At 35.5% G+C, this 26,911-nt stretch overlaps 1 protein-coding gene across 1 annotated transcript; it reads right to left on the bottom strand.

Annotated features, from left to right (window-relative positions):
* Window positions 1–1,418: 1,418 nt before the first annotated feature.
* Window positions 1,419–26,898, bottom strand: LOC140146837 (transmembrane protein 120B-like). Its single transcript, XM_072168718.1, has 12 exons — window positions 26,616–26,898; window positions 23,311–23,429; window positions 20,066–20,185; window positions 18,670–18,729; window positions 17,249–17,344; window positions 15,814–15,834; window positions 13,183–13,272; window positions 11,506–11,633; window positions 10,310–10,402; window positions 8,303–8,367; window positions 8,059–8,127; window positions 1,419–3,851 (listed from the first exon to the last, which is right to left on the bottom strand). The coding sequence occupies exons 1-12, from the start codon at window positions 26,691–26,693 to the stop codon at window positions 3,723–3,725; spliced, it is 1,068 nt and encodes a 355-aa protein (XP_072024819.1). The 5' UTR covers window positions 26,694–26,898; the 3' UTR covers window positions 1,419–3,722.
* Window positions 26,899–26,911: the final 13 nt, after the last annotated feature.

Genomic DNA, 26,911 nt, shown 5'->3' with positions numbered 1-26,911 from the left:
GAGTTTGATTGACAGATGACATCAGATGCGATAAATTCTTTTTATCTCTGTCTTTAAAGTGCTACATCGACTTAATGTACACCATTCACCATTTGATTTCCATGTTTGTGTATTCTATTAAATTTTCATGTACATCTTCACTAGTAGGGCAAATTTTATGGGCAAGGCATCGGACAACATCTATTATTGAATTAATACAAGTATTGTGCATTGCATACCCAAAACCAAAAATGTTTTTAACATGTTATAAATGCATTTTGGTTTTAGCCAAAACATTTTAATAGCATTTATATGTTGGGTTATATGAAACTCATGAAAAGATTTTTAAAACGTTTGTATGAAAAAACACTACAACAATATTTTAAAATGTTATTGCAGAATATTTTTTGGCAAACATATTCGCAAAATAATTTGGTCAACACTTACGGAATTGGAAAGCAACAGTATGCACAGTATTTTTGTGGGACATGAGAGCACATCAGACACATCAAATTGCATTCTGAATACGAGAAATGTCCTGATTATATCAAATAATTTTTTTTTTTTTTTTTTAATTTCAAATATATAAATTTTATGGCAAATTATTAAAAAAATTGATATTTTTTATATTCTTTATATTCAACAGTCCTCGAAGTACACTTTATAAATCTAATGATATGTACTTCAAATGTATGTAGCTGGGAGGATAAGCCGTCTATTATTTGAAAATTTTGACCTTTCTTATTGAAGATCATACATTTTCCCCAAAAAAATTACATTTCTTCCACAAAGGGGGAAATAAATTTAAAATTTTCAACTGGAATATCCCATTTAGTTTGAAATTGTTGTCCTGGTATGCAAATTAGCTAATTAATAATGCATGAAAATTGAATGATGTAATAATAAACAGCAAAAGAACTCATCATGCTCTATTACCCTACCAACTATGAAGTGAAATTCATAGACCATAGCATTCGGGTACAGTAGTAGAGCTGGTTAATTATTTTATATACATTGTGGGTGCACTAAAATGGCCTGAATATAACTATATGGATATCAAAAACACACACAAACACAGATGATAAAATCAAGTGTCCATCGGAATTTCTCTTATTCATACCCCGTTTATGAGACTGGGCAAAAGTCGTAATCGTTTTCTGTAAAGTTGTAATCGAATTGTATTACAAGTGTAAATAGATCGTAATTCAAAAGTTGTAATTCCAATGATCACCTGGGTTATCATTAATTTAATTAACTCTAACTTACTTTTTACTACAAGTAAACAAACATGTTGTTGATTCTGTATGTATACTATACATACAGATTCAACAACATGTATAGCTGAGTTGCTCTATCAAAAGGACATACCGTGTTTAGTCACATAAACGCCCGGGGTTTATATTTTCCCAAGGGGTGCTTATTCAAGGTCGATTTTAGAATGATAAAAAACGCTAAAATGACGAAATATGAACTAGAAACACTGACTTCTGGCTCACTTCTGGGTTTACAATCCAGATTTTCGCCAATTATTGACACTATTATGGACCATGTGGGGAACTTGGTAAGCTTACTACACAAGATGGCATGGAAATATCGGCATTTTTGAAACATCTTGGTTGAAAAAAGTGGTGGGGGGGCGTTTATTTGAGGGGGGCGACTATTTGACGAAATATGGTAAGATTGTACCCCTGCTGATCCCTACTAATAAGCTGTCATCAAGAGCTTAGAAGTGTGACCATTAATTCAACAATTATCATCCTTGAGGCAATGAGCAATCATCTACCAGACAAGGAACAGAGATCAAGTACAAGGTGACAGTACAGTGGGAGTGAAACTAGTCAAGGGTGGTAACTACCAATAATTGGGGTAGATTAGTGGCTTAGATTTTATGTCCTTTTTCATAGAGCAACTCAACTATACCTTTCAAATGAAGTTGACTTTCCTAAACATAAGTCAAGAATAGAATTTGGTGCTTACACTCACACAAAAATTAAATCATGCTAATCATTGAACATATTTCAATACACAACGTAAATCGATAATCTCATTGTTAACCCTTTTGTGTACTGTTACTTATATAATTAAAGACAGAATTCAAAATAGTAGTTTGCGTCTGACGTCATCTATCAAGTCAAACTCGGGCACAGTTTGTTTACGAGTGTTGTGATGGTCGAGTTTCTGAATGTGGCGGTAAAACAGGGTGCCTTGTGGGTAATTATGCACCTTCAAATATACAAACAGTCTGAAAAGTTAGGTCTTAGTAATAGGTAACTTTCTTTCCTGAAGGCACCTTATCAACAATGCCTAGGAAAGTTACTTTTTGCCTTGTAAAAATACCGTAATTGTTTGCCATTTTCTGTGATTCCTTTTCTCCGGTCAGCACCAGTGAGTTTGCTTGATAGATGACGTCTGATGCAAACTAATCCCTATTCCAGAAAAATACAAAACTAACCTAAAAAAAAAATGACCTGTTTTTCCAAATGAAACATAGCTAAACTTTAATCCTTTACTTAGTTCTAACTGACAATAAAAGTCAAATGTGTATGATTTTGTAATTTGAGGGGAAATGGGCCAAAAACATGCAATTTCGCATGATTTTTTTACAATTGTAGTCACAAAATGGCAAACGTTTCTCACAGTTATATGAAGCTATTTCATGTATTTTCACTTTTCAAATCTGTCATCTGCTGGAGGTAAACAATTTGGTCTCCATTATAACAATTAAGGCTGGGATTTTCAAAAAATTTTGTGCCCAGGTACCGTATTTAATTTCCTGGCAGGTAACCTGGTAGTAGGTACTAGTATCACCAGTGGGGTGTGAAATTTGCAATTAAAACAATTTTACAAATGGTCTTCAAACACTTGTGTGCGAGTACCAATAATATTTAGTTAAAATGTATACCAGCCAAGTATATCCTCTTATGTAATTGGATTTTGTGACAAGGGACCAAGTTTTTCAACTCACTGGTATCATTGAACTTTTCATGCAAACTTATAATAAGTCTAGATCACTAGGCTAGAGTAAGGCCAACAAATAGATTTGTCTTATATTTAATGGGAGTTTGAATGTGGTATGCGGTTTTTTTTTTCATTTTTTATAAATTGAACAACACCAATTATGGGTATTTTAAAATACCCCAATACAATTTTGGGGTTGCGGTGTGATCAGAAATAAAAATGAAATTGAACACTGATTTTACAGCCGATTTTAGGCCAACTTTCGTTAAAATGTAAAGAAAATTACAACATAAAATTCAACATCTGCAATTTTGCTTGGGGAAACGTGCAGCATAAACCAAATGCGCACAGGGAATATAAGACAAATCTATTTTATTTTGGCCTATCGAAAGCTTGTAAATATATTTAATAATGACCTTTTGATAATTTGTACCTGAAATTCAAACCCCGGTACCTTAGGTATCAGGGAGCACAACCCAAATATCCCAGCCTTAACCCCATGAGAACTACCTGCCCATTGGCCAAAAAGAAGTTTTCATTATCAATTGGACCAATCAGCAACATTGTCAGAATAATTTCACCACACAAAAAAATGGTGATTTGCAAAGCTCCATTATGATTGGTGATTAAAATGTAGATATCATGTAATTGACCAATCAGAGGCAATGTTAGATCGGCAGGTAGTGCTCAGGAGGTTAATAAAAATATCTAATATGGAAGATTTCCTACAGAGGGTATAAGAGGCCCTTGCACGTATTCTCACTTATTAAATTCTTTGGAGTGTCCTAATCCTTCTTCTTGTTCTGCTTAGCAAGAGCTTTCTTAGTGGATGCTAGTTTGTCAATTACAACCCGCAACGTCGTGCTCATATTGCCCAGGAATAGGATGAAGAATATCAGGCTAGCTGCTGGAACCTGTACAGGTCAAAGGTCACAACAAAGAAGACAAGAAAATCACTGTTAGAATCATCTGAAGTACAATTTTATATATAGTTCCATTATATTTACAACTAAGAACTCTTAACAAACTCTGTTTGTTCTGATAGTTCCCCTGGACAAGAAATTTGTCTTGGATTCCTGAACAAAAATGCAGGGAGCAGATCCTGGGTGTGATGGTTATTTCTAGATACAGCTGATAAGGGTTCTCCATAAATCATGCTAAATCATTAATTAACCCTATGGGCACTACCTGCTAACAACTATTTTAATTGGTTACAAAGAGGGGTGTATCATTTGTTAAGCCAATCAGAAATATGTTAAGAATAGTCAGTACAACTGATGGGGATTAAGCTTGAAATTGCTGTAAGATCAAAAAGCTCTATTTTGATTGGTTACTCAGATGATTACATCATGTAATTAACCAATCAGGGGCTCTGTAAGAAGGGCAGTAGTGCCCATGGGGTTAAGGTGTGTCAGAGGGTGACATTGCTGATTTTTTAGCAGTGAGGAGTATGGGCTATTCCAGTTACAAACCATACACCACCTATGAAAGACAATCAGATAACCCCATTTGAAATTCACACTCCCTGTGGGGAAGATTAAGATCATGTCTTTTATAGGGGTGTATGGGTTTCGACTAGAATAGCCCATTGAGCAAGATAGTTAGGTGCGGTTCCCCTTTTGGATCAAACAAAATGATTTTAATCCTTTATCTTGAGGATGAGTCATGAAAATCGTCAGTCGGATGCAACAGAAATGTCACTCATATACTTACAGCAGAAAACTGGATATAGTTGACAAGGATTTTTTATGGCATTGTTATCACTCATACTTGGGTGATAGCAGTCACAAGCATTTAATTGTTAGGGTGATGTCGATCTAAAGTCTGCACAAAAAGAAACTCAGCTGTTATAAATACGCCTATAGCTTGAGATCTAATAATTGTTTTCACAATATTTCTGCATAGAAAGAAGGATGATTTATTTATTTTGATTCCCCATTTGTCAAATGTCGTTCAATATTAACAACACAGTAGTGCTTTTAAAGAAAAATACCCGAATTTAAAAGTTGCAGTTTACAGCGATCAATGGTTATTACGCAAGCATTGTGGCACGTAAAACCCTCCATTTATCTTTGCGCTGACATCAAATCAATACAAATAACTGCAACTTTTAAATTCAGATATTTTTTCGTTAAAACGCTGCTGTGTTGTTAATATTGAACCAAATTGACAAATGGGGTATCAACATGCGCAGTAAATAAATCATCCTTCTTTCTATGTAGAAATATTGTGGAAACAATTTTAGATCTGAAGCTATAGGCGTATTTATAACAGCTGAGTTTCTTTTTGTGCAGACTTTATATCATCCTATTACTCAATACATGTGAATGCTAATCGTAACCCATACTTGGCAATTCCTTGTTAGCATTGTGTAAGATGAAATATAGTTTTGAGTCAGACTTGGGCATACTTAAAGCCATATTGTAACATTTGATGAGGAGTATTCCCTGATTATTTATCAAAATTCTGTTTTTACATGATAGTAATGTACTTTAGTAAACTATCATACCCTGCAAAATCAAGACTTTAGGTGTTGTAGTTTTGTCAAAATCTGAGATTTATAAACAGTCTGAACAAGAAATTATTACAGTGGAAATATCAGTCAAACACGAATGTGATGTTCATAACACAGTGCGTATACATGGGATGCAGGAAGGTCATACCCACATCAAAGGACCATATCAGCACTGGTAGTAAATTCCAATTTTCTTTGCTTTACTTCAGTTGTTCAGCTCAAAATTAAAAGGGGGACATATCTGAGCATCAAAGCTAACATTTTATGGAAAAGGAATACTTACTTTTTTATGGAAATGTTACAATATGGCTTTAAGAAATCTTTTCGTTTGGGATACTGGGTGTTATGCCTTTTGTCTGCTGCAATTACATCCATATCTACCATTAAAACTAGCATATGTGCTTACTATTGAGCGCTTTTGAACACATGAAATTGTACCAAAGTCTGGCGCTTTACCAACTGAACTAATGGGGTTGAAATACACATTTGCAGGTTTACTTGTTTGTATATAACTATGTGTAATAACGATTTGCTCAAAACCCTTTACACTTAAATTGTGGATGGGGCTCTTCATGTTTGCATGTTTTAAGAGCGCTCGAGTTTTTACATTACCGTAAAACGGGGTGAATCGGGACACCGGGGTGAATCGGGACAAAACACAAAAAAGTTTTTTGACACCAAATTTTTCAAACCTAATTGATTGTTTTGTGTGTTTCTCTTCCCATGTTAAAAAAATGGACTGTCAGTATCAGAATGGTGGCTTTGCACATGTGATACAGGAAATATGGAGCCCAGGACACTAAAATGAAAATTTCCTCCAATTGCTCCAAAAAAATGATGTGGTCAGAACTTTATCCCTCCCAGTGGAACCATTGGAGGAAATGAGCTGGAAATGCACAGGGACCTCACAAAAGTGTCATACATGTGCTGTAAAAGTGAAAATTTGGTTAGTCCAAAGAAATTTTTAATTTTGTTGATTTTTGTACTTTTCAGATTTGAACTTTTGAGAACGGGGTGAATTGGGACACAATGTACTGTAGCTTTAATGGTATTAAGTTTGGATTATTCTCTATGTGGCATCACCTTAAGCCTGTAATAGTTAGTTGTCCTCTACCCGGTACCACCCACCACTAATTTTAAAAACAGGAAGTGAGTTTTTACTGTCCCGGTACAAAATTTTACCACACCTAATTTTCAGAATTCCAGAAATAATTTTTGAAAGGATTTTCAGGTTTTAAATAAATACGTACTTTGTTTTTTAAAATATTGTTATTAATTTGTTTGTATCTTTAATGGTATAACTTGTATTAAGATATGTATTGGTAAAACAGACCTATTTGCACCTTCATTGGGCACATTGGGTAGCTCTATAATTTGACTTAGAATTAGAAAATTAGAAAAACAAATTTGAAAGCCACCCACCCTTAACCCAAAAAAGTTTTGGAGGACAACCATTTGAACTATAATGTTGTTAGTCTTATCCTGAAGTTCCAGTAATTATTGAGTTAATTATGCTTTGAATATTGCTGTTAGAGTTGGAAAATGTTTGCCAATGTTCAATTTGTTGGACTGATAGAAATCATTCGTGAGTTGTTTTTAATGGCACTGGTTGCAAGTTAGTACCAGTATAGTATTGCTAAATTGCCCATAATGTGTTTGGCCAAAGGTTGTTTTGCTTTATGCTGTATGTACATGATAATTGTTATTGATGGAAAATCACATGCAAGTAGCAAGAACATTTAACAGTTGTCTGCAATATGTGCTAGTTGTCCATTTTTGACTGGAAGTCACAGCTAAACTAGTTATTTTTTCCTTTAAAATGACACATGATTATCGGTATTTTTTTTTAATGTTTAGGGAGAAATGCAGTATTTATTTGGTAAGAAACAGAGTAGTATTACCTTATGTAAGTAGTGATAAGAAAAGAACAATGAAAACTTAAGTTTTAACATGAAATGTGAAGGTCAAAAGTTTTATTACTTTTTACCGTAACAAGTACAGTCCAGTTGAGGGTACCAAAGAACATCCAAGTTATGGCAGTAAACATGACATCAATTGTTGTTAAATTGTTCTAAATTATTAGAGAAGTATTTAAATACTTGTTTAATGTCCCAATTCACCTCATTTGTGGGGATAAAGGGTACAAAAACTAATTCAAACCTTCATCAAATACTATTTACTCTGCTGTCCCGATTCACCCCAAACTCGGGGTGAATCGGGACAGTCACTTTTAAAAAAAAAAAGAGGTAAAGCACTTGAAATCCACTCAATCTAACATTACCAGTATGTAGATCTCATGTGTGGACATAAAATGCACCAATGACTGTGGCAATTGAAGCTACAAAGAAAAAAATACAATTAAAGCCATGCCCAAACTGTCCCGATTCACCCCGTTTTACGGTATTATGTTTTGATGAGTCCAAGTGTGTGAAAATATTGGATCCAAAACATAATAATGATAAAATTGGATGCTTTACGCCCAATATTTTAATACTCATAGCTCAACCAATAAATATGGGCTCAATCGATCCAATTTTATATGAGTATACGCCTTACACGGCTGCCCTCCCCTCCCCTCCCCTGAATATATCCACACTATGACTCACCATCCATTCATTGCAATCTGGATGAAAGGATAACTGGAACAGGAAGTATGCATTGTACAGCTGAAAAATCTGAAAATTGAACAAAAAAGGGTTTTACTTCAACATTCATATGGTAAGAATAGCCAAATTTGCTTAAAATTTGCTAAGAGATCTAAACAGCTCCATTTTGATTGGTTGTCTCAGGTGATTATATACTGTAATTAACCAATCAGGGGTTTTGTAAGGAAGGTAGTAATACACTTACATAGCCTCCAAATAGAAATGGTAGCAGAAATGACAACCCTCTCCACATCCACTTCTGAAAACCCTCTGTAATGATGAAATCAACAAAAACAAAATCAGTCATGTACAGAAGTTGAACATTTTATTTGAAAAAATTGTAAATTACTCTAATGAGTAGTATTTTTAATGAAAATTTCACATAAGAAAAACGATCGCCAATATATCGACAAGGCGTTACTAATATATCCTAGCATAAAATTACAACCAGCTGATTTCAAGGCAACTTTATATACTTTGTTTGGCTTGTAATTGGCGAAAATTATTAGGTTTTTGTTACTGCGTGTATCAATAATGTCTCAACTTACGCTTGTGTAATTGACATCCAGTCACATATGCAAAGCACAACTAACATAGGCAGTCTGCCAATTAATTTTTTATTTTGAAAGTTGTGATGTGCAATTTCATCCGACGCAGAGAAATTTAAAGCAGTTTCAGACAATGAAGACATAAGGTTAGTACAATGAGGTATCGCAATTTTGGACCACACTTTTAAAGTTATATCGCAACAGGTGAAATTTGGGTTGCAAATTGCGCTGTGATCGGGCTTATTTTTAATGCTGAACATAGGTGCTGCGCTCAACTGTGTGCATGCCATTTTGATTCCATACCAATCCACAATGTTATGAGGCTTTGCCAATTATAAGCTGGACAAATTAAAGAAAGTTGTTAGCCATGACTGAAACATTGGTAGTGTTGCACAATAGCTACAGATGTTACATCACTAACACTTTTTTCTGTCAACCATTGTTACGACTTCTAGTACGCTATGGGTATCAGATACAAATAATTCCTTCAATGGATTTGCCAATTGGTCTGATCCAGTTGAAATTCCATACACACCCTATGGAAGACGTAACCTTAATCTGCCATCTCCCACACAGTGTGTGTGTGCATTTCAAATGAGGTTACCCGAGTAGGTGACTCCATTTGAAATCTACACCCCCTGTGTGGGAAATTATAGTCAAGTCTTCCATATAAGAGGGTCTATGGATTTCAACTGAAATTGCCCATGAATGTAGCCTGGACCGAAAACAATCTAAAGACATTTCTGTTACATACTCTTTTCATTATGCAGGCTTCCCCAAATTTCAAATGTACAATTTCTTTCAATGACCAAAATTACAAACAATCTGTTAGAATGAAACACACTTGGAATTGGTTTCCCCTCCCCACTCCTCATCCAGATCTTACCCCAACTTACATTAAAAAAAAATATTTTCAGAAAAGAATTCAATAGGTTTTCCATAACTATCAAGTATAAACTTTTTTTACTGCAATTTCCATGACCAAATTCAAACTTCCATGACTTAACCTAATTTTTTAATTTCATTCTTTTTTCCCCAATTCCATTTTAAGCGCCTTTCATACACTCCTATATCAAAGCAGCCAATCAGAAAAGCTGTTAGAAAAGTACGAAACATGCATTGATTGTGTATATTGTGCACTCTGCGTACTACGCGCAGTGTTTCACGCGCGTTCGCGTCGCATAGGATTGAGTAATTTTTCGGGCGGGTTGATGCATTTATATTTGGTTCTGTTTTCCAACATTTTTAGTGATAATTTGTTATATAAAAAAATATATAAAAATCATACGTTTTTTTTCTTCTCGTGTTTGTTTGTTTGTTTCTTTTATTTCTTCTTTAACCTGGGACACTCAATCAGTTGAAAACACAATTAATCATCTGTTCTTCCTTGAGGCCCAGAATATGAAATAGATTAATAAACTTGTATTACGTATTGCTCGAGAAATTAGACAAAATAATGCACTTGCGCTGATGTTGATGCGTCTAATGCACTCCCTCTTTCGGGGCTTGTGCATTAGACGCATCAACATCAGCGCGCGTGCATTATTTTGTTTAATTTCTCTTCCAATAAGTAATACGCGTTCATTAACCTATAAGTAATAGAGCCAACAAAAATTTGTCAGTACCTTTGTAGGCCTACAATGAACATCACAACCTACACTTACCTACTGTAATATACATATCCGCCTTCTCTCCCAGAGCTCGTAATCTATAGAGACACCCGCTTTGGTAATAGTATTGAATCAACTGAACACCACCTGTAAGTAAGTATCAGGGGAATTCAAGGAGATTAGACTCAAGGAGAATCAACTCAAATTTTTGGTAAAAAATTGGGGAAAAAGTCACAAAATACACATTTTTCAACCAAAATATCTCAGTTCAGGTCACTTTTCAGAAATGCCAGCTGGGTTAAACAGATAGAGGAGAGCAATTTGTAGCAATGGTAACACACCCGTAAGACGTCAAACTATTATTTCAGCCTTTAGGCTATTATCTTGGAAAGGGAACCAAATGTGCTTAATCTTCTGATGACCATCAATACTTAGTTAATCAATGTTTTTTATGAAATATCAATTCATTGGTTTGTTAATGAGATATCATTTAATATTTCTACGTAAATGTTTTGACCAAAAATTGTTACCATTACTTCTGATTTAACTAGAATTAGTTAAAGTTCCTCCTATAATAAGGTTTGTCAACATTAGGAACACACCTTGTGACAAGGTATTTAATATTAATGAATATGGATTACAATATTTATATAATATTGGATGGCATTGAGGGTTGTATGAGAATATACTGCACGCGCCATGAATGATATTCAACGAGCCGGATACTGCACGCGCCATGAATGATATTCAACGAGCCGGTACGGCGAGTTGAATATCATTCATGGCAAGTGCAGTATATTCTCATACAACCCGAAATAAAGCCATCCAATATTATTATTATTATATAATATGAAGCTTTTTCTATGCGTTTTGAGTACCAAAGTATCAAACTAAACATGCTGGTGCCATTTGGAATCCAGTCGTTTAGTGTAATCATTTTCATCAGGTTTCCCGGCGGTACAAAACAACAAACTGCGTAACTCAATCTATTACGCCTGCTTTGGTCTCTCCGCACGCGAGGTATGCCGCGTAACGCGCTACGAGTTGCGAGCGACAAGCAAAATGTGCGCGCCCGTTCAGTATCAAAATTATCTTGCACGGTGTTACCGTGCAGTATTAAAAATTTGTGGTATAGCTAAAAGCTTCGTATTATATAATAATAGTCAATATTGCATTAACAACAAGGATTGATACAGCATTAACAGTCGAACCCAAAAATCAAACAAATTTGGCTTTGGTGCTATACTTACATAGATATAAAGAAAACACCATGAATTTGTTACGGAAGAGTTGATATGTGATGCTCTCAGGCCATATGAGGAGGATACCACTGAGTACAACAGAAAGGTAATGATGTATTACCCACCAACCACGTATCCTGTAAATATAAGACAACAAAGAGTTGATATGTGATGCTCTCAGGCCATATAAGGAGGATACCACTGAGTACAACAGATAGGTAATGATGTATCACCCACCAACCTCGTATCCTGTAAATATAAGACAACAAAGAGTTGATATGTGATGCTCTCAGGCCATATAAGGAGGATACCACTGAGTACAACAGATAGGTAATGATGTATCACCCACCAACCTTGTATCCTGTAAATATAAGACAACAAAGAGTTAATATGTGATGCTCTCAGGCCATATAAGGAGGATACCACTGAGTACAACAGATAGGTAATGATATATCACCCACCAACCTCGTATTCTGTAAATATAAGACAACAAAGAGTTGATATGTGATGCTCTCAGGCCATATAAGGAGGATACCACTGAGTACAACAGATAGGTAATGATGTATCACCCACCAACCTCGTATCCTGTAATATATAAGACAACAAAGAGTTAATATGTGATGCTCTCAGGCCATATAAGGAGGATACCACTGAGTACAACAGATAGGTAATGATATATCACCCACCAACCTCATATCCTGTAAATATAAGACAACAAAGAGTTGATATGTGATGCTCTCAGGCCATATAAGGAGGATACCACTGAGTACAACAGATAGGTAATGATATATCACCCACCAACCTCGTATCCTGTAAATATAAGACAACAAAGAGTTGATATGTGATGCTCTCAGGCCATATAAGGAGGATACCACTGAGTACAACAGATAGGTAATGATGTATCACCCACCAACCTCGTATCCTGTAATATATAAGACAACAAAGAGTTAATATGTGATGCTCTCAGGCCATATAAGGAGGATACCACTGAGTACAACAGATAGGTAATGATATATCACCCACCAACCTCGTATCCTGTAAATATAAGACAACAAAGAGTTGATATGTGATGCTCTCAGGCCATATAAGGAGGATACCACTGAGTACAACAGATAGGTAATGATGTATCACCCACCAACCTCGTATCCTGTAAATATAAGACAACAAAGAGTTGATATGTGATGCTCTCAGACCATATAAGGAGGATACCACTGAGTATAACAGAGAAGTAATGATGTATGGTATCTCATTGCAGGTCTTACACTTATACATAACTTCCGCAAATTAAAAGGGCATTTCGTGATCCACAGCCTCATCCCCCCACTTTTCTCAAAAAAAGTTGAGATTTTTATATCACTGGAAACCTCTGGCTGCATAATGTTTATGTACAAAAAATTTCTTGCAGATTAATTCGTTTTGCAAATATATCGTGGAATTTGAATTTCGTTCTGGTATACCAGAACGAAATTACAACACATTGTCTATGGAGCAGTGTAATACACATAATCATGCATAACTCCCAAACGCAAAATCAGAATCAACTGAAATTTTGGGAATAAGCTTTTTTTGTGGATATCTACTGAAAATTGTCATAAAAAGAGGATGCTAGGATCACGAAATACTCCTTTAAACAACTTGCACAATTTTCATAAAATCCCAAAATGAAGGTATACAGTATTCACTTACCTTGACCCATTGTGTGCTAGAATACTCTCTCTCAATACAAGGGTACAATACCACCACACCAGTAAGAAATGCATGATTGCATCAAAGAATCTATATGAGAGAGAACAAGACAATGGCCAATTACTTGCAAGCAACATTTGGGTGTATTCCTAATACATTTGGGTGCATTCCTAATACATTTGGGTGCATTCCTAATACATTTGGGTGTATTCCTAATAAATTTGGGTGTATTCCTTATACATTTGGGTGTATTCCTAATACATTTGGGTGTATTCCTCATACATTTGGGTGCATTCCTAATACATTTGGGTGTAGTCCTTATACATTTGGGTGTATTCCTAATACATTTGGATGTATTCCTTATACATTTGGGTGTATTCCTTATACATTTGGGTGTATTCCTGATACATTTGGGTGTATTCATAAATACAGTTTGGGTGTATTCCAAATACATTTGGGTATTAAGTCGGTAAGTTTTTGCACTTGCAAGATTAAAATAAAAAACGTTAAAGGGCTTAACAGATACGTTACCACAGATACGTTACCCCAATACGTACAAGTAATATTGCTTAAAAATCAAGTATTGTCATACCTGCCAACATTGAAAACCTAGAAAACAGAGTACATGGCGAACGTAGGGCGCGAAGCGCCCGTAGTATCGCCTCTGATGGCGGGGGGTCCAGGGGCCCACTTAAGGGTTTAGAGGGTTTCTACACTGTAAAAACCCTTATAAGCCCCTTCACAGAAGACACATTTTATAGAAAAACAACAATAAAGAACAAGGTGAAAATGAAGCCCTAGGCTTTTATACACTTTGAGGAGGGATTTATACTCCATATCTAGCAACAATTTCAACACATATTTGATGACTACAACCTTTGAAAAAAATGTGAAAAAACATTATGGGACCTGTTTTTATAAGTTTGAAAAATATGCTTCCTTCACACAGAAAATGTGCTTTTAAAAATGCAATTTCCTATACTTTTGTACATAACGATCATTCGTTGAAGCGATTTTTTGGCTTTATAACAAGGCCTACGTGACTGATAGGACATTGATATGATGCACAATACAAATGTGAACATTTTTAAAAAAAATCCATTTTTTCTTAATTTTTTCAAAGTTTTTGGCAACTATAGAGAACCTCTAGACCTATTCTGAAGGTTTGTATTTGAGGAGGTATTAATACTCCCTATCTGGCAAAACTTTCAACACATATTTGATGACTGCAACCTTTGAAAAAATGTGAAAAAACATTCTCGGACCTGTATTTACAAGTTTGAAAAAATATGCTTCCTTCACATAGATAATGTGCTTTGAAAAATGCAGTTTCCTATACTTTTGTACATAACGATCATTCGTTAAAGCGATTTTTTGGCTTTATAACAAGGCCTACGTGACTGATAAGACAATGATATGATGCACAATACAAAGTTAAAAATTCAGAAAAAAAAAATCCATTTAACAAAAAACATGTCAAGTTTTTGTTGACTTTGGAGAACCACTAGACGTATTCTGAAGTACTAGGATCATTCACAGTTAATTTGAAAAAATATTGGAAAAAAAATACAAAAAAATTACAGTTTGTTATCCTTAATATGGAAACCACTAACTAATGTTTACCTCTTCATCTATCACATTATTATACATGCATTGGTTTTCCATGCATTTATAATATGTGCTAGATGAAGAGGTAAACATTAGTTAGTGGTTTGCATATTGAGGATAACAAACTGTAATTTTTTTCCAATTTTTTTTCAAAATAACTGTGAATGATCCTAGCACTTCAGAATAGGTCCAGTGGTTCTCCAAAGTCGCCAAAAACGTTGGAAAAGAAATAAAATTAAAATTTAAAAAAAAAAAAAAAAAAAAATTTTTTAATTTTTTTCTTTTCAGAAAATCGGAGTACTCCGATTTTCGGGGGCTTAAAACTCGGGAAATCGGAGTAACTCCGCGAAAATCGGAGTAGTTGGCAGGTATGTATTGTTAAAAAATAACCCAAGCATTGTTTCGTGCTCTGAAACTAATTTAAGTTTACGATTGTGAATGATTTTCATGAATTCTTTGTGGCTGGTATTTTGTCATTCCTGAGACATTTTGTCATTCAACTTGAACACTTTATAGGAGAATGTACCCCAAGACATTTGGGTGTATTCCCAAGAAATTTGGGTGTATTTCCAAGACATTTGGTTGTATTCTCAAGACATTTGGGTGTATTCCTAATACATCTGGGTGTATTCCTAATACATCTGGGTGTATTCCTAATACATCTGGGTGTATTCCTAATACATCTGGGTGTATTCCTAATACATTTGGGTGTATTCCTAATACATCTGGGTGTATTCCTAATAAATTTGGATGTATTCCTAATACATTTGGGTGCATTCCTAATACATATGGGTGTATTCCTAATACATTTGGGTGTATTCCTACTACACTCTGGCCATCAACCTTGTGGTCATCTTATCTTATGACTATTTCACTTGTGCTGATGAGATGACAAACACACAATGCAATGAAAGGAAAAGAAAAGAATGCATTTGGGTGCATTCCTAATACATTTGGGTGTATTCCTAATAAATTTGGGTGTATTCCTACTACACTGTGGCCATCATCTTATGGTCATCTTACCTTATGAGTATTTCACTTGTGCTGATGAGATGACAAACACACAATGGAATGCAATGAAAAGAAAGAATGCATTAAATGGATTATCACAGAGCCTCTGTACAAACAATTGTCTCACTGCAAAGCCAGCTCAAGCCAATGTATTAGCTAGCCAGCCGTCTGGCCGTTATTTTAGACGGGGAGTTTACTCCTGGGATGGGCAAAATAAATGCCTTTAACAGATGCTGCATTTATAATTGTAGGTATTGACAAAGGCTGTTGACCTTTTTAGTAGACCAGCTTTGCAAAACAAGGCCATAGGAAGACATATTTGAACTTTTTCAACATTTTTATTCAAATAACGGGCAAATCTCAATTTCTAGCTAAGACCCTGGCTCAAGCAGTACCTGTGTCCCTTCATTCATTTGTTAAAGTTTGTTAGGCTTATATAAGTCGAAAAATAACACTGTGTATTGATATAAAATGGCATGTACGCAGTTGGGCGCAGTGCTTACTGGGGTAGTTGTGCAATGCATATTGCATGACTGGCGCACCCTTATGTGAATTTACACGAGCACGAGTTGGGACTTTATTGATGTGCACAGTAACAAAAGCCGAATAATTTTCGCCTAATATAAGCCGAACAAACTTCAGTAACAAACGCATGGTAAAACACCACACAAACTTTAAGATGTGCAGTGTGTGAGATGTATGCAGTGAGGACTTTTTCGTACATGGACCGTCACAAGGGAAGTGAAGATTTGTTGCTATGGAATTTTGCCAAGCTCTGGTTATTGTGTGCTCTGTGCGAGTGCTTTACGAGTAAAGAAAGCCAGTAGGACGTAAAAGCAAGAATAAATTACTTGGACGAAAGAAAGAAGAGAGAAAATGAAGAGATATAAACAAAGGAAATAAGATGAAGAACAACAACAAAAATGTCAGAGAAAAACATATATAGGGTGATGGACATAAACAAATAGACTTTGGCCACATCAGACATAATGACCACTACCATTCCCCTTCCATAGAAAATGACAGCCATGTCAGACCGCCATTTCCAAGATTCAATCGAGCTAACTATAGGGAGATACATTGTTGGCAGTATTTTCTATTCAGGTTGGTATCAGCAACAAATCCGATTAAATTTTGATCAGATTGTGATATTTTAGACAAGCAATAAAAAAAATTGTGACCCATGATTTTGCTGACATAGGGTCAAACAGGAAAGGGCAATACAGTAATTTAAATGGATTTAACCCTCTCGACACAAGTGTCGACTGCAGACGACAAGTTTTAAATTTTCTTTAAAAGATCACAAATTTCAGAATTGCACATTTTTATGACCACATTTGGCATCAGTACAAAAAATGCATGAAAATGAGTACAAACAAGCCGTGTATTGGTTCAGTGGTTCTTGAGATAGCTCTTGATATTTTGTGAAAATATATTAAAAACATACCTGGACTGTAATAGGAATGTGTTGAATATGGCCAGTAAAAGACAGATGATTGTCATGTAAAATTTGAAATGTTCATAGTCCTCCTTGTAATCCCATCTGTGAAAATAAAACAAGCAAAATATAATAATTAGGCTATACCAAAGAAAGTCAATTGACTTATTCCAGTTGAAATCCATAACACCACCTATGGATATTGGATGGCATTATCTTAAATTAATCTCCCATATACATGTAAGGTGTGAATTTCAAATGGAATCACCCATTCCGGTAACACCATTTGAAATTTGAGATTTAGGTCATGTCTTCTATAGGGGGTGTACATACGTATAATGGATTTCAACTGAAATATCCCATTCTAAGCTTCCAGTCACACACCCCTCACTTCATGTAGTCAAACTTTTGCCAATAACAACCGTGCACACCCGTTTTGAAGTCACTGTGTGAATTTAGAAGGGTTGGTTTTGGGCCGAGGTATTTTTTTGACTGGAGTGTCAGCTCCCAAGATGAAAATACATAGGATTTCAAATAAATCCCAACAATTTCTAACACTGATCGTAAAAGGGTGCAAAATTTTAAGCTTTTATTGTTACTTAGTAAAGAACATGTCAAATTGGTACTTTACGAATCAGCCCAATTTTCAGCTTCAGTTCCGACTCAAATCGGTAAAATCCTCTTGTTGGCCGATCTAGTGAACCAATTAATGATTTTTATGCAAATGCAGCATTTAAGCTAAAATGTTGTATTTTACCACAAAAAATTGTTCACTGAGGTATTTATCACAGACAATCACTATTTCCATTTAAAAAAGGCTTACATCCTTGCTGACCACAAAAAGTATAGTGAGCATCCTAATTAATTTCTCGGCGTGTAGGACATCTTATCATGGTTATTTTTCATATAGTACATATCGGAATCAGGATCAGCATTGGCCGATTCAAGAAGAAATTATCGGGTGATAAAGAATTTTGAGGTGATGGGTTCTTTATGACTATTGTCATTCCTCACCAATATTTCTGCTGATTTGATTTATAAAAAAATAAAATAGAATTTTAGTAAAAACACTAATTAAAATGGTTTAAGCTAAGAATAGATGCACCCTTCCTTGTAAATAAATTTTACACCTGTCTGCCAAGTACATTCAACTTAACCCCATGAGAACTACCTGCCGATTGGCCAAAAAGAAGTTTCCATTATCAATTGGACCAATCAGCAACATTGTTAGAATAATTTCACCACCCAAAAAAATTGGGGTGAATTATTTGCAAAGCTCCATTCTGATTGGTGTTTTAAGTGAAGATATCATGTAATTGACCAATCAGAGGCAATGTGAAATCGGCAGGTAGTGCTCAGGGGGTTATAAGCAATGATGTACGAGGAAAGTAGACTTTTACAATGTAGTAACCATCCGATCAGTTGCTTACCTTTCTGCTTTGGAGAGTAAGGATACACTCACTTTACCAACAATGACGTGCAGAAGAGCCCTGAAATAGTTTGAAAACAATAGTGAGAAAAAACATATATTTAGATGTCAAACAAGTTATAAATATATGACAGTTGTCAAAAAGTTCAACAATTTGAGTAACTATTTTTCGGACATTTTGATGTATTAGGAAGACATTTGGGTGTATTTGGGAGACATTTGGGTGTATTTCCGAGGCATTTGGCCTTAGGGTGTTTTAAGCGCTAAACTTTGGGGCTCCTCCAAATATGGGACCCAGGGCATGTGCCCTCCTTGCCAGCTACCCTACTGCTATTATGAGGGCATGTGCCCGCCTTGCCCCTAGCTACGCCCCTGCTATTGTGAGGGCATGTGTCCCCATGCCCCTAGCTATACCACTACTATTGTGATGGCATGTGCCCTACTTGAGCCTAGCTAAGTCCCTACAAATTGGTACATTCTGTTTGAGACCTGGGCACTACATTCACAAGAGGTGTACTCAGCTGTGAAAAAGGTGATTGTTTCAAATGTGGTGTCACTGTAAAGGGGAGTAAATTAGCTGTCCATTCATATGTAACACAATATGTGACATGATCAAGGGGAATGAGTCACATGTCGAACCCGGTCGAAAAAGAGTTTTGCATATGTGTACATCCATATCAAAACGATGCACTTGTCGGCTGCTACATGTGTCTCATTTCACATAATAGCTAGGAATAAATACCAGACTCATATCAAGTGTAGGTCACATCAAATCATCCCCAAATCAAATTGTATGAAGGAATGTTCTCTGTATTCCTAAACCGTGTGACTTGGGATGATTTCAAGTGACCTCCACTTCAGAGATGAGTCTGGTATTTATTCCTAGCTATTATGTGAAATGAGACACATGTAGCAGCCGACAAGTGCATCGTTTTGATATGGATGTACACATATGTTTCTAAAGCGGACATTTAAAGCTTTCTGAAACTGAAAACCTCATATTGATATGACTTTTCGTTGCAAAGTTACGTCAATTTATCAATTGCTGAAAACAACATAAAACAAAAGAATATTAACACTTCCTTTGCCAATATCTCAAAATCGATATTAGCGACATCCGACTCATTTCCCTCGATTGTGTCACATATGAACATGTCACAAATAATACGACATATAGATGCTTGAAGAAACTTTCCAAACTTTTGTTGAGTAGTTTACTAATACTTCAAAGTTTGACTTGCAGTCAGTACATGTACATGGAGGCATTAGGGTTGTGTTTTTCAAGGGGAGGGCATATTAAAATTTGACAATTTTCCCAAGTTTAGAAAGACAATACCCCCCTGACTTGTGACCCCCCCTCCCCGTTCCCATAATGCGCATATATGTTTATAGCTTACCCGCCAGTCCTTGGTAAACTATCGAAGACTTCGGTGCATACTTTTCCCCTTTCTTTGAGTTCCTTCTTCAGTTTCTGTTGCTCATTGTCATCACTATCATTTGGCAATTGACTGCTTGTCCTATAAATATTACAACATAGAATAACATCAAATTTTATTATTAAAGCCATAGTACGATCTTATAATATGAAATTGGTTGAATTTTTTTTCAAACTTGTAACGCTTACACATGTCCCAACTTAAGGGCAGAGTAATGGGAGAGAACATGGACCTTTTTGAGCATCATTATTTCTGAATTGTATGTCCAAAGTATATAAAACTATACATTTTTGGAAAGGAATTGAGTCAAGGAATCCCATGGTGACGTCAGATTTGTTCAAAAATCTCAAGTTTTTGAAAAAATCACAAAATTTCACTTTTTTACCCCATTTTTTGTGTGACAACTTAGAAAAATATCCGTTCGGAGTAAAAAAAATTCAGTTAGCTTTTCATGAAGAAGAGACATGAACTTAGGGAAGGTTTTTTATTTTTTGAAATTTGTCTCTTTTTCAAATATTGAAAAAACATGTGAAAAAAGCCATTTTGTCACTCTATTAAGCTAAAAATTGCACATAATGGTGTATATTTTTGTTTTAAACAAATATTTTGAAAAAATGAAAAAACCTTCCCTAGACTTTGATGTACTCTAAAGGAAAGTGCAAAAAGTTTACCCTTTGCTTGCATATTGTTCAAGTTATCTTGTCACAAAAATCGCGCAATATTGTCAAAAGTGAACTCTGAGAAATCGACATTTTAGTAAAAAAATTGCAAAATTATGCACAAAACGTCCCTAAATTTTAAAATGGTAAGACTTTCACACTTGTAAAAGCTGCATCTGGTGCATGGTCTAAATATGCATCTTTTGTACCAATGAATCTTTAATCTCTGCTTTCAGTGCGCCAAAATTCAAAATAATTAAAAAATCTAAGTGGCATTTTGACTGCAAATTTTTGTTTTGTTTACACCACATTTGCTGGTGTTAACAACATACCGAATGCGCCTTGACTGTGTTGGACATACGCCAGAGAGTTGCGCCACGTCACGCTTGACGCTTGAATCGTCTGCCAGTAATCACAATATTTCGCATTCAGCGCATTTCTGACTCATTATTTCCGCCAATTTACTAAGCTGTCTTGAGCCATGTGACTTTTTAGAGTTGAAAAGAGTGAAATAAATCAAGCAAAAAATACGAATAAATATTAGCAAGTTGTATTTTATCAGTTTCAAGTGAAAGAATACATCTTAGTGTTGATAAATATCAAAAAATCTCAAATTCGGTCGTGGACGAATGTGTCTTCCATTACTCTGGCCTTAAAATGGAATCAGCCACATTTGTTGTGTTTGTAGGTCAACAGAGCAATTTTAACATAATGTCATAAAATTATGACATGAAATCCCCATTGATCTCCATGTTAAATGGCCAAAATAGCCTGTGGGATTTTTTTTCATTTACATGTACCTTATTAATTCAGCTTAAAATGGACAGTTCACCCTTCCTTCCTGGCAGTTTCTCAAAAAAACTTCACAACAGAAAAATTTCACAAACAAATTTAAAATAAATAAATAAATCAATCAAAAAAACAAATACAACCCTTATCCAAAAGCAAAATTTCCCCCCCCCCTTTCCTTGGGTGCCTCCAGGGCATATCATACTTAGCATTCGCAGCATGCCATTTAAAAATTGCTAATCAAAGTTATCAAACACTGGTAGCAGTTATTACAATCACTACCATTGTCCACTTGTGGCTAGCAACAAAGTTACCTTCAAGTCAACTGCTTGTGACTTGAAGCTAGATCAATCAGATATAGGCAATTGCTTTTCTGATAAGCAACAGAAGTTATGTGAAAAAAACCCTACACAATTGCCCTTCACTCTCATCGTTATCATCAGGCAATTTGCAAAGTAGAAACAAATTACAAATAAACACTTCCAAAAAAAGAAAGTCTTCACTTGCTTGAATGGTCATCACTTTCAGCACAAATAATGAAAAGTAAAATTGATATAAATGTGAGGAAAATTTTGTTAGAGCTCTGCAAAATGATCATACTGTACTTGTGAAATCAGAATGATCAAGAAAGTAATGATTAAACAAATTTGGTTAAATTTGACAATGCAATTCAAACAGATTATAATAGTACAAAATTGCAAATAATTCTTACTGAGATGTTCCACTCGCATGTAGTGAGTGACGGTCAGCGGTCTTTATTAGAGCAAAAATTATAATACAGCTTTTCTGAAATTTAAAATTTAAGGTTTTCTGTGACCTGTAGTTAGCTGCTTGTATTTCCAAGCCTTGTGATAGGCTCAGATCTTACCTTAAAGCCTTAATGTACGATTTCCGTCAAATTTTAATGTTGTTATTCTTTATTCAAAATGTTGAAATAATATAACTGTCGGGAAGGGCTGTTGTCCATTTTAAGTTGAAATAACAAGGTAAAGTGAAAGAAATCCCACTGGTTATTTTGGCCATTTAACATGCAGTTCTATGGGAGGACATATTATCATAATTTTTTTAATTATGATAATATGTCGAACTTTGCTCTGTTGACCTACAAAGCCAACAAATTTGGCCGATTCCATTTAGGTGCAAGTTGGGACATGTGTGCACATTACAAATATGCAAAAAAATCAGGTTTAAAAAAAATTAACCAATTTCATATTATAAGATCGTACATTATAAGGCTTTAAGGTGGTACTACATCCCGTGATAAATTTAGTGACTACTTTTGCATTTTTCTCAAAAAATAACTACATGTACATGTACACTGGTAATAAAAGTTATGTATATATATATTATAGGGGCAAGGAATCCAGTTACTTCACTGAAATTTTAGAGATTCAAGACAAGTGGTTCATTACATGTATGTTAAGAAATGATGTACATTCTAGCGGTACCTCTTTTCTTATCATAAATAACGTACCGCTTGTCTTGACACTGAAGTTCCAGTGTAGTAACTGAATTCCTTGCCCCTATAATATACAGAACTTTTATTACCAGTGTGTTATTATTTTTTGAGAAAAATGCAAAAATAGTCACAAATTTATCAAGGGGTGTAGTGCCACCTTAAGGTTTTCTGTGAGCTGCCTGTATTTCCTAGCCTGGTGATTGGCTATTAAGCTGGAGCATTTCTTACCTTTCTACGGTTTTTTGTGAGCTGCTTGTATTTCCTAGCCTTGTGATTGGCTAAGATGGAGCATTTCTTACCTTTTAAGGTTTTCTGTGAGCTGCTTGTATTTCCTAGCCTGGTGATTGGCTAAGCTGGAGCATTTCTTCTGCATTGCCTGCACTTCAGACAACTTCTCTTGGTATTCTTGGTAATATTTCTGAAGTTAAAGTACAAATAGTATACGGTATGTACATGTAAAATTACATAGTAGGTGAGGTCTTTTGTACAATTCACTGGGTAACCATTTCAGTTCCATGGGTCAACTTGTCTAGAAAGGTCAAATTTAGCAAAATTTAATCTCTGTACAATTCTATGGAAGTCCCACATCGCGATCATCACAGATTGTGGAAGTTTTGATTCTGAAGTTTGGCTGGTTCCCGGGGCTGAATAAAAGGAGGAAGCCTTTTTTATTTTGATCTAGTAGGATAGGTCCCTCTACTGAACACAAAACGTTTCTGAAGTGCTTTATACATTTGTAAGGCTATAGAATGTGTAAACACTTCTAAAACATCTTCGTTAAAAAGTTATTTGTCTGAAATTGTAGCAAATAAAAAGAAAATTTAAGAATCTTTAAAAAAGGAAGTGGGAGGGGATGCTACACATGTATTTTTTTTTACTTGGCTAAACCCTAATTCCAACCTTCGCCCCAACTCTAGACTCTTAGCCCTAAGTAGTGAACCCTGCATTCCCTAATATGTCAAATAATAAAATCACCCTAACCTTGCTTGAGAAGTCTAGCCACAAATTTACTCACCGACGAGGCATAACATTGGAGGCTAGACTAGAGACCATTACATTCGAAATCTAATTAGACTTGCTGAAGCATGACAGTACCACCGTGTAAAGCAATGGAAGTTTAGAAGTAAACACATCCAGCTGATCACAACGGGCGATCACATCAAAACTAAAATTACACTTCGACAAAATTCTGGACTGTTCAAAATAGGCAATCTTTACTCAAAAGAGGCAGATGACTCATAGTAATACATTGTAACTTACAATGTACTTTCAAATTCATCCTATCATAAAACAGAATTGCAGAATTTAGTAAATAACATGCTGACTGACCAAAAAATGATAGCAACAGACTAGCATCCAAGCATCAAGCGTTAACTATTATGTGCAAATTTGAAGCTAGAGTTCTTGAGTAACCTACTACTAACTTCAGTAACTAACCTAAAACTAAGGATTGCCAAAACATGAACAGGACTGTAATTTTCAGGCACAGGCCGCATAGCCTTGTCCCCTTCAGTGATGCCAAAGCCGTGCCTTAGGCGCACAATTGGGCTACTTGGCAAGATTCGGCTACTTTGTAAAAGTCAGGTCGCGGCAGTAGTTTGATGTATTTTCAATTTAATTTTCCTTTCAATTTAGCTGATTTATAAAGGTTTTGAGTCTCTGAAGCTCCGAATTTCAATTACATTGTAAAGTGTTTTGTGACCAATTATTGATCGGTCAAAACTAATAAAATGTACAACTTTATCTAACTTTGTAAAAAAAAAATTGGCTTTTTTTTTTGAGTAGCAGTATTTCTCTGGTTTCCAACCTTGAATATCAAGTCATTTTGGGCCTATAACTAAAATATTTTTTGAAAATTAAAAAAAAAAACTTTTGTGTTTTTTTTTAGATTTTTTTTTGTCGACACACTGTTGACGTCGATATACGAATTGTATCGACATGTCACATCAAAAAACGGTGCCGACGCCAGCCCTAGCATCTGATGATCTGACATTTCTTTGTGAAATTTGCGATTCTCAGGCTAGCAACGGGAATGATGAAATTGACAATAGCAGGGATATCAACTTTTTGGAATTGCTTGGCGTGAGACACTGTCAAACAGAGGCGTATCGGGCGGAATTATTTTTGCCGACTACAATGTTCATTTTGACCCATGATTATTTGAGCCATGGCGCAGAAGAATCTAAAAAGTGTGTGTGTGTGGGGGGGGTAACAAATCATTTTATGATGCGCGAGATTTTACTCATTTGACAGCTCTTTGCGTGAGATTTACTACCTACAATGTAGGCATGAGATTATGCTACCTTGGCATGAGACCGTGAGAAAATGTCCGAATCCGTGAGACTCACAGCCAATTTGTGAGAGTTGACAGCCCTGCAATAGTTATTCTTAAGTTCAGGATCGGTAATTTTTAATAATATATATGTATTATTTTGTGAGTAGTGCAAGTTCTAATAATAAATAAATAATAATAATAAATAAGCATTTATAATGCGCCATTTATCTAGAAAATTAAATCTAATCCAAGGCGCAAAAAACAAGATACATGTACATGTACAGTACAAGTAAACATGAAAACAGAGTTAACAAAAAAGTATACTTATAGGCAAAATATTAAATTCTCGATCATGAGAGCAAACTTGGGTACGCACAGATATTTGCGTCGAGCGTACTACGCAAAGACCGACGCTTAATACGGCGCAAACACAGCTTTTCAGAATTGACCAATCACACGATCGTTGCTAGGCAAGGTCAAGGTCAAGGCGCGATCGTGTTATTCTATGAAAAGTACGCTGACGCAGAAGGTTCATCCTCTCATGATCGAGAATTGGTTATTTTGCCTATAGCTAGTAGCAGCTGATTAAAACAAATCAGCTATCCAAATTGTTAACTCAATACAATTTCATACAAAATACAATCAACATGAAACCAAAGAATGTAAAACAAAGTTGAAGTTAGTGAGTTTGTAGTTTCGTATTAAAGTTATGTACAGAAGCAGAATGCATGAGTGAATGATTGACAAATGATTGAATACATAACAATAAATTTGTCCCATGCATGCATATAAATAAATAAATAAATTTCGGAATTTATATAGCGCTTTTTCCAGAGGATTCAAAGCGCTGTAATTTCGCTAGTGGTGAATCATCACAATCAGATCGCATCAACTAGGCTAGTTGCAGCCGAACCCGGCGCAAACCTATCCGCACTTAGATTGTAACATCCACCCATTTTCTGCAGCTCCCCAAATTCCATTGGGTGAAGGAAGTTTTTGATAACGAAACAACTAATCACCGATTTTGAAAGCAGGAGGAAACCGGAGATCCCGGAGAAAACCTGCGAGAGCGAGCATGGATCGGGATAAACCAAGTGCACATGAGTCCTTGGGCGCCGGGCTTGAACCCGGGACCTCAGTGGTGCAAAGCGAGGAATTACCACTGCGCTTAACTCGCCTCCCCTATTTATTTATTTATTTATTTACCATGCATGGTATGGTTGATCTTGATTGTGATCATTGTCATTCATGTCATTGTATTGGCATGATTGATTGAATTGGAAAGCTTAAAAATCTAATCATGAATGATTAGTTTCATTTCAAACTCACCTTGAGTTCTCCATACTCTTTATCTAATTCCTTGATTTCATCTGTAATAGTAGACAGATCAGAGTCAGAATCAGTCATTATAAAGCCTCAGATTTCTTAATTGCAGTCAACAGAAGAAATCACACTCCCCTTCTCAATCTCAGCTGCCTGAAAATGATTGAACTTTGACCGATTTCGCTACCGGGAGATTAATCTCATTCCCAAATACTTTGTTCGACTTGCAATCAATCCGATCTAATTCATATAAATTTGCGTAACGTCCACCTGATCATACTCACGCTGTAAACGAGTTTATT

The sequence above is a fragment of the Amphiura filiformis genome, chromosome 2 (genome assembly GCF_039555335.1).
Source record: "Amphiura filiformis chromosome 2, Afil_fr2py, whole genome shotgun sequence".
Classification (NCBI taxonomy): Eukaryota; Metazoa; Echinodermata; class Ophiuroidea; order Amphilepidida; family Amphiuridae; genus Amphiura; species Amphiura filiformis.
This window is presented reverse-complemented; position numbering and strand designations above follow the sequence as displayed.

Coding starts and splice junctions, on each gene's coding strand:
- LOC140146837 (XM_072168718.1), bottom strand. CDS start 26,693: ATGACTGATTCTGACTCTGATCTGTCTACTATTACAGATGAAATCAAG. Junction 17,345..18,669: donor TTACTCTCCAAAGCAGAAAG/GTAAGCAACTGA, acceptor TTATTTTCACAG/ATGGGATTACAAGGAGGACT. Junction 15,835..17,248: donor ACATTCCTATTACAGTCCAG/GTATGTTTTTAA, acceptor TCATCTCATCAG/CACAAGTGAAATACTCATAA.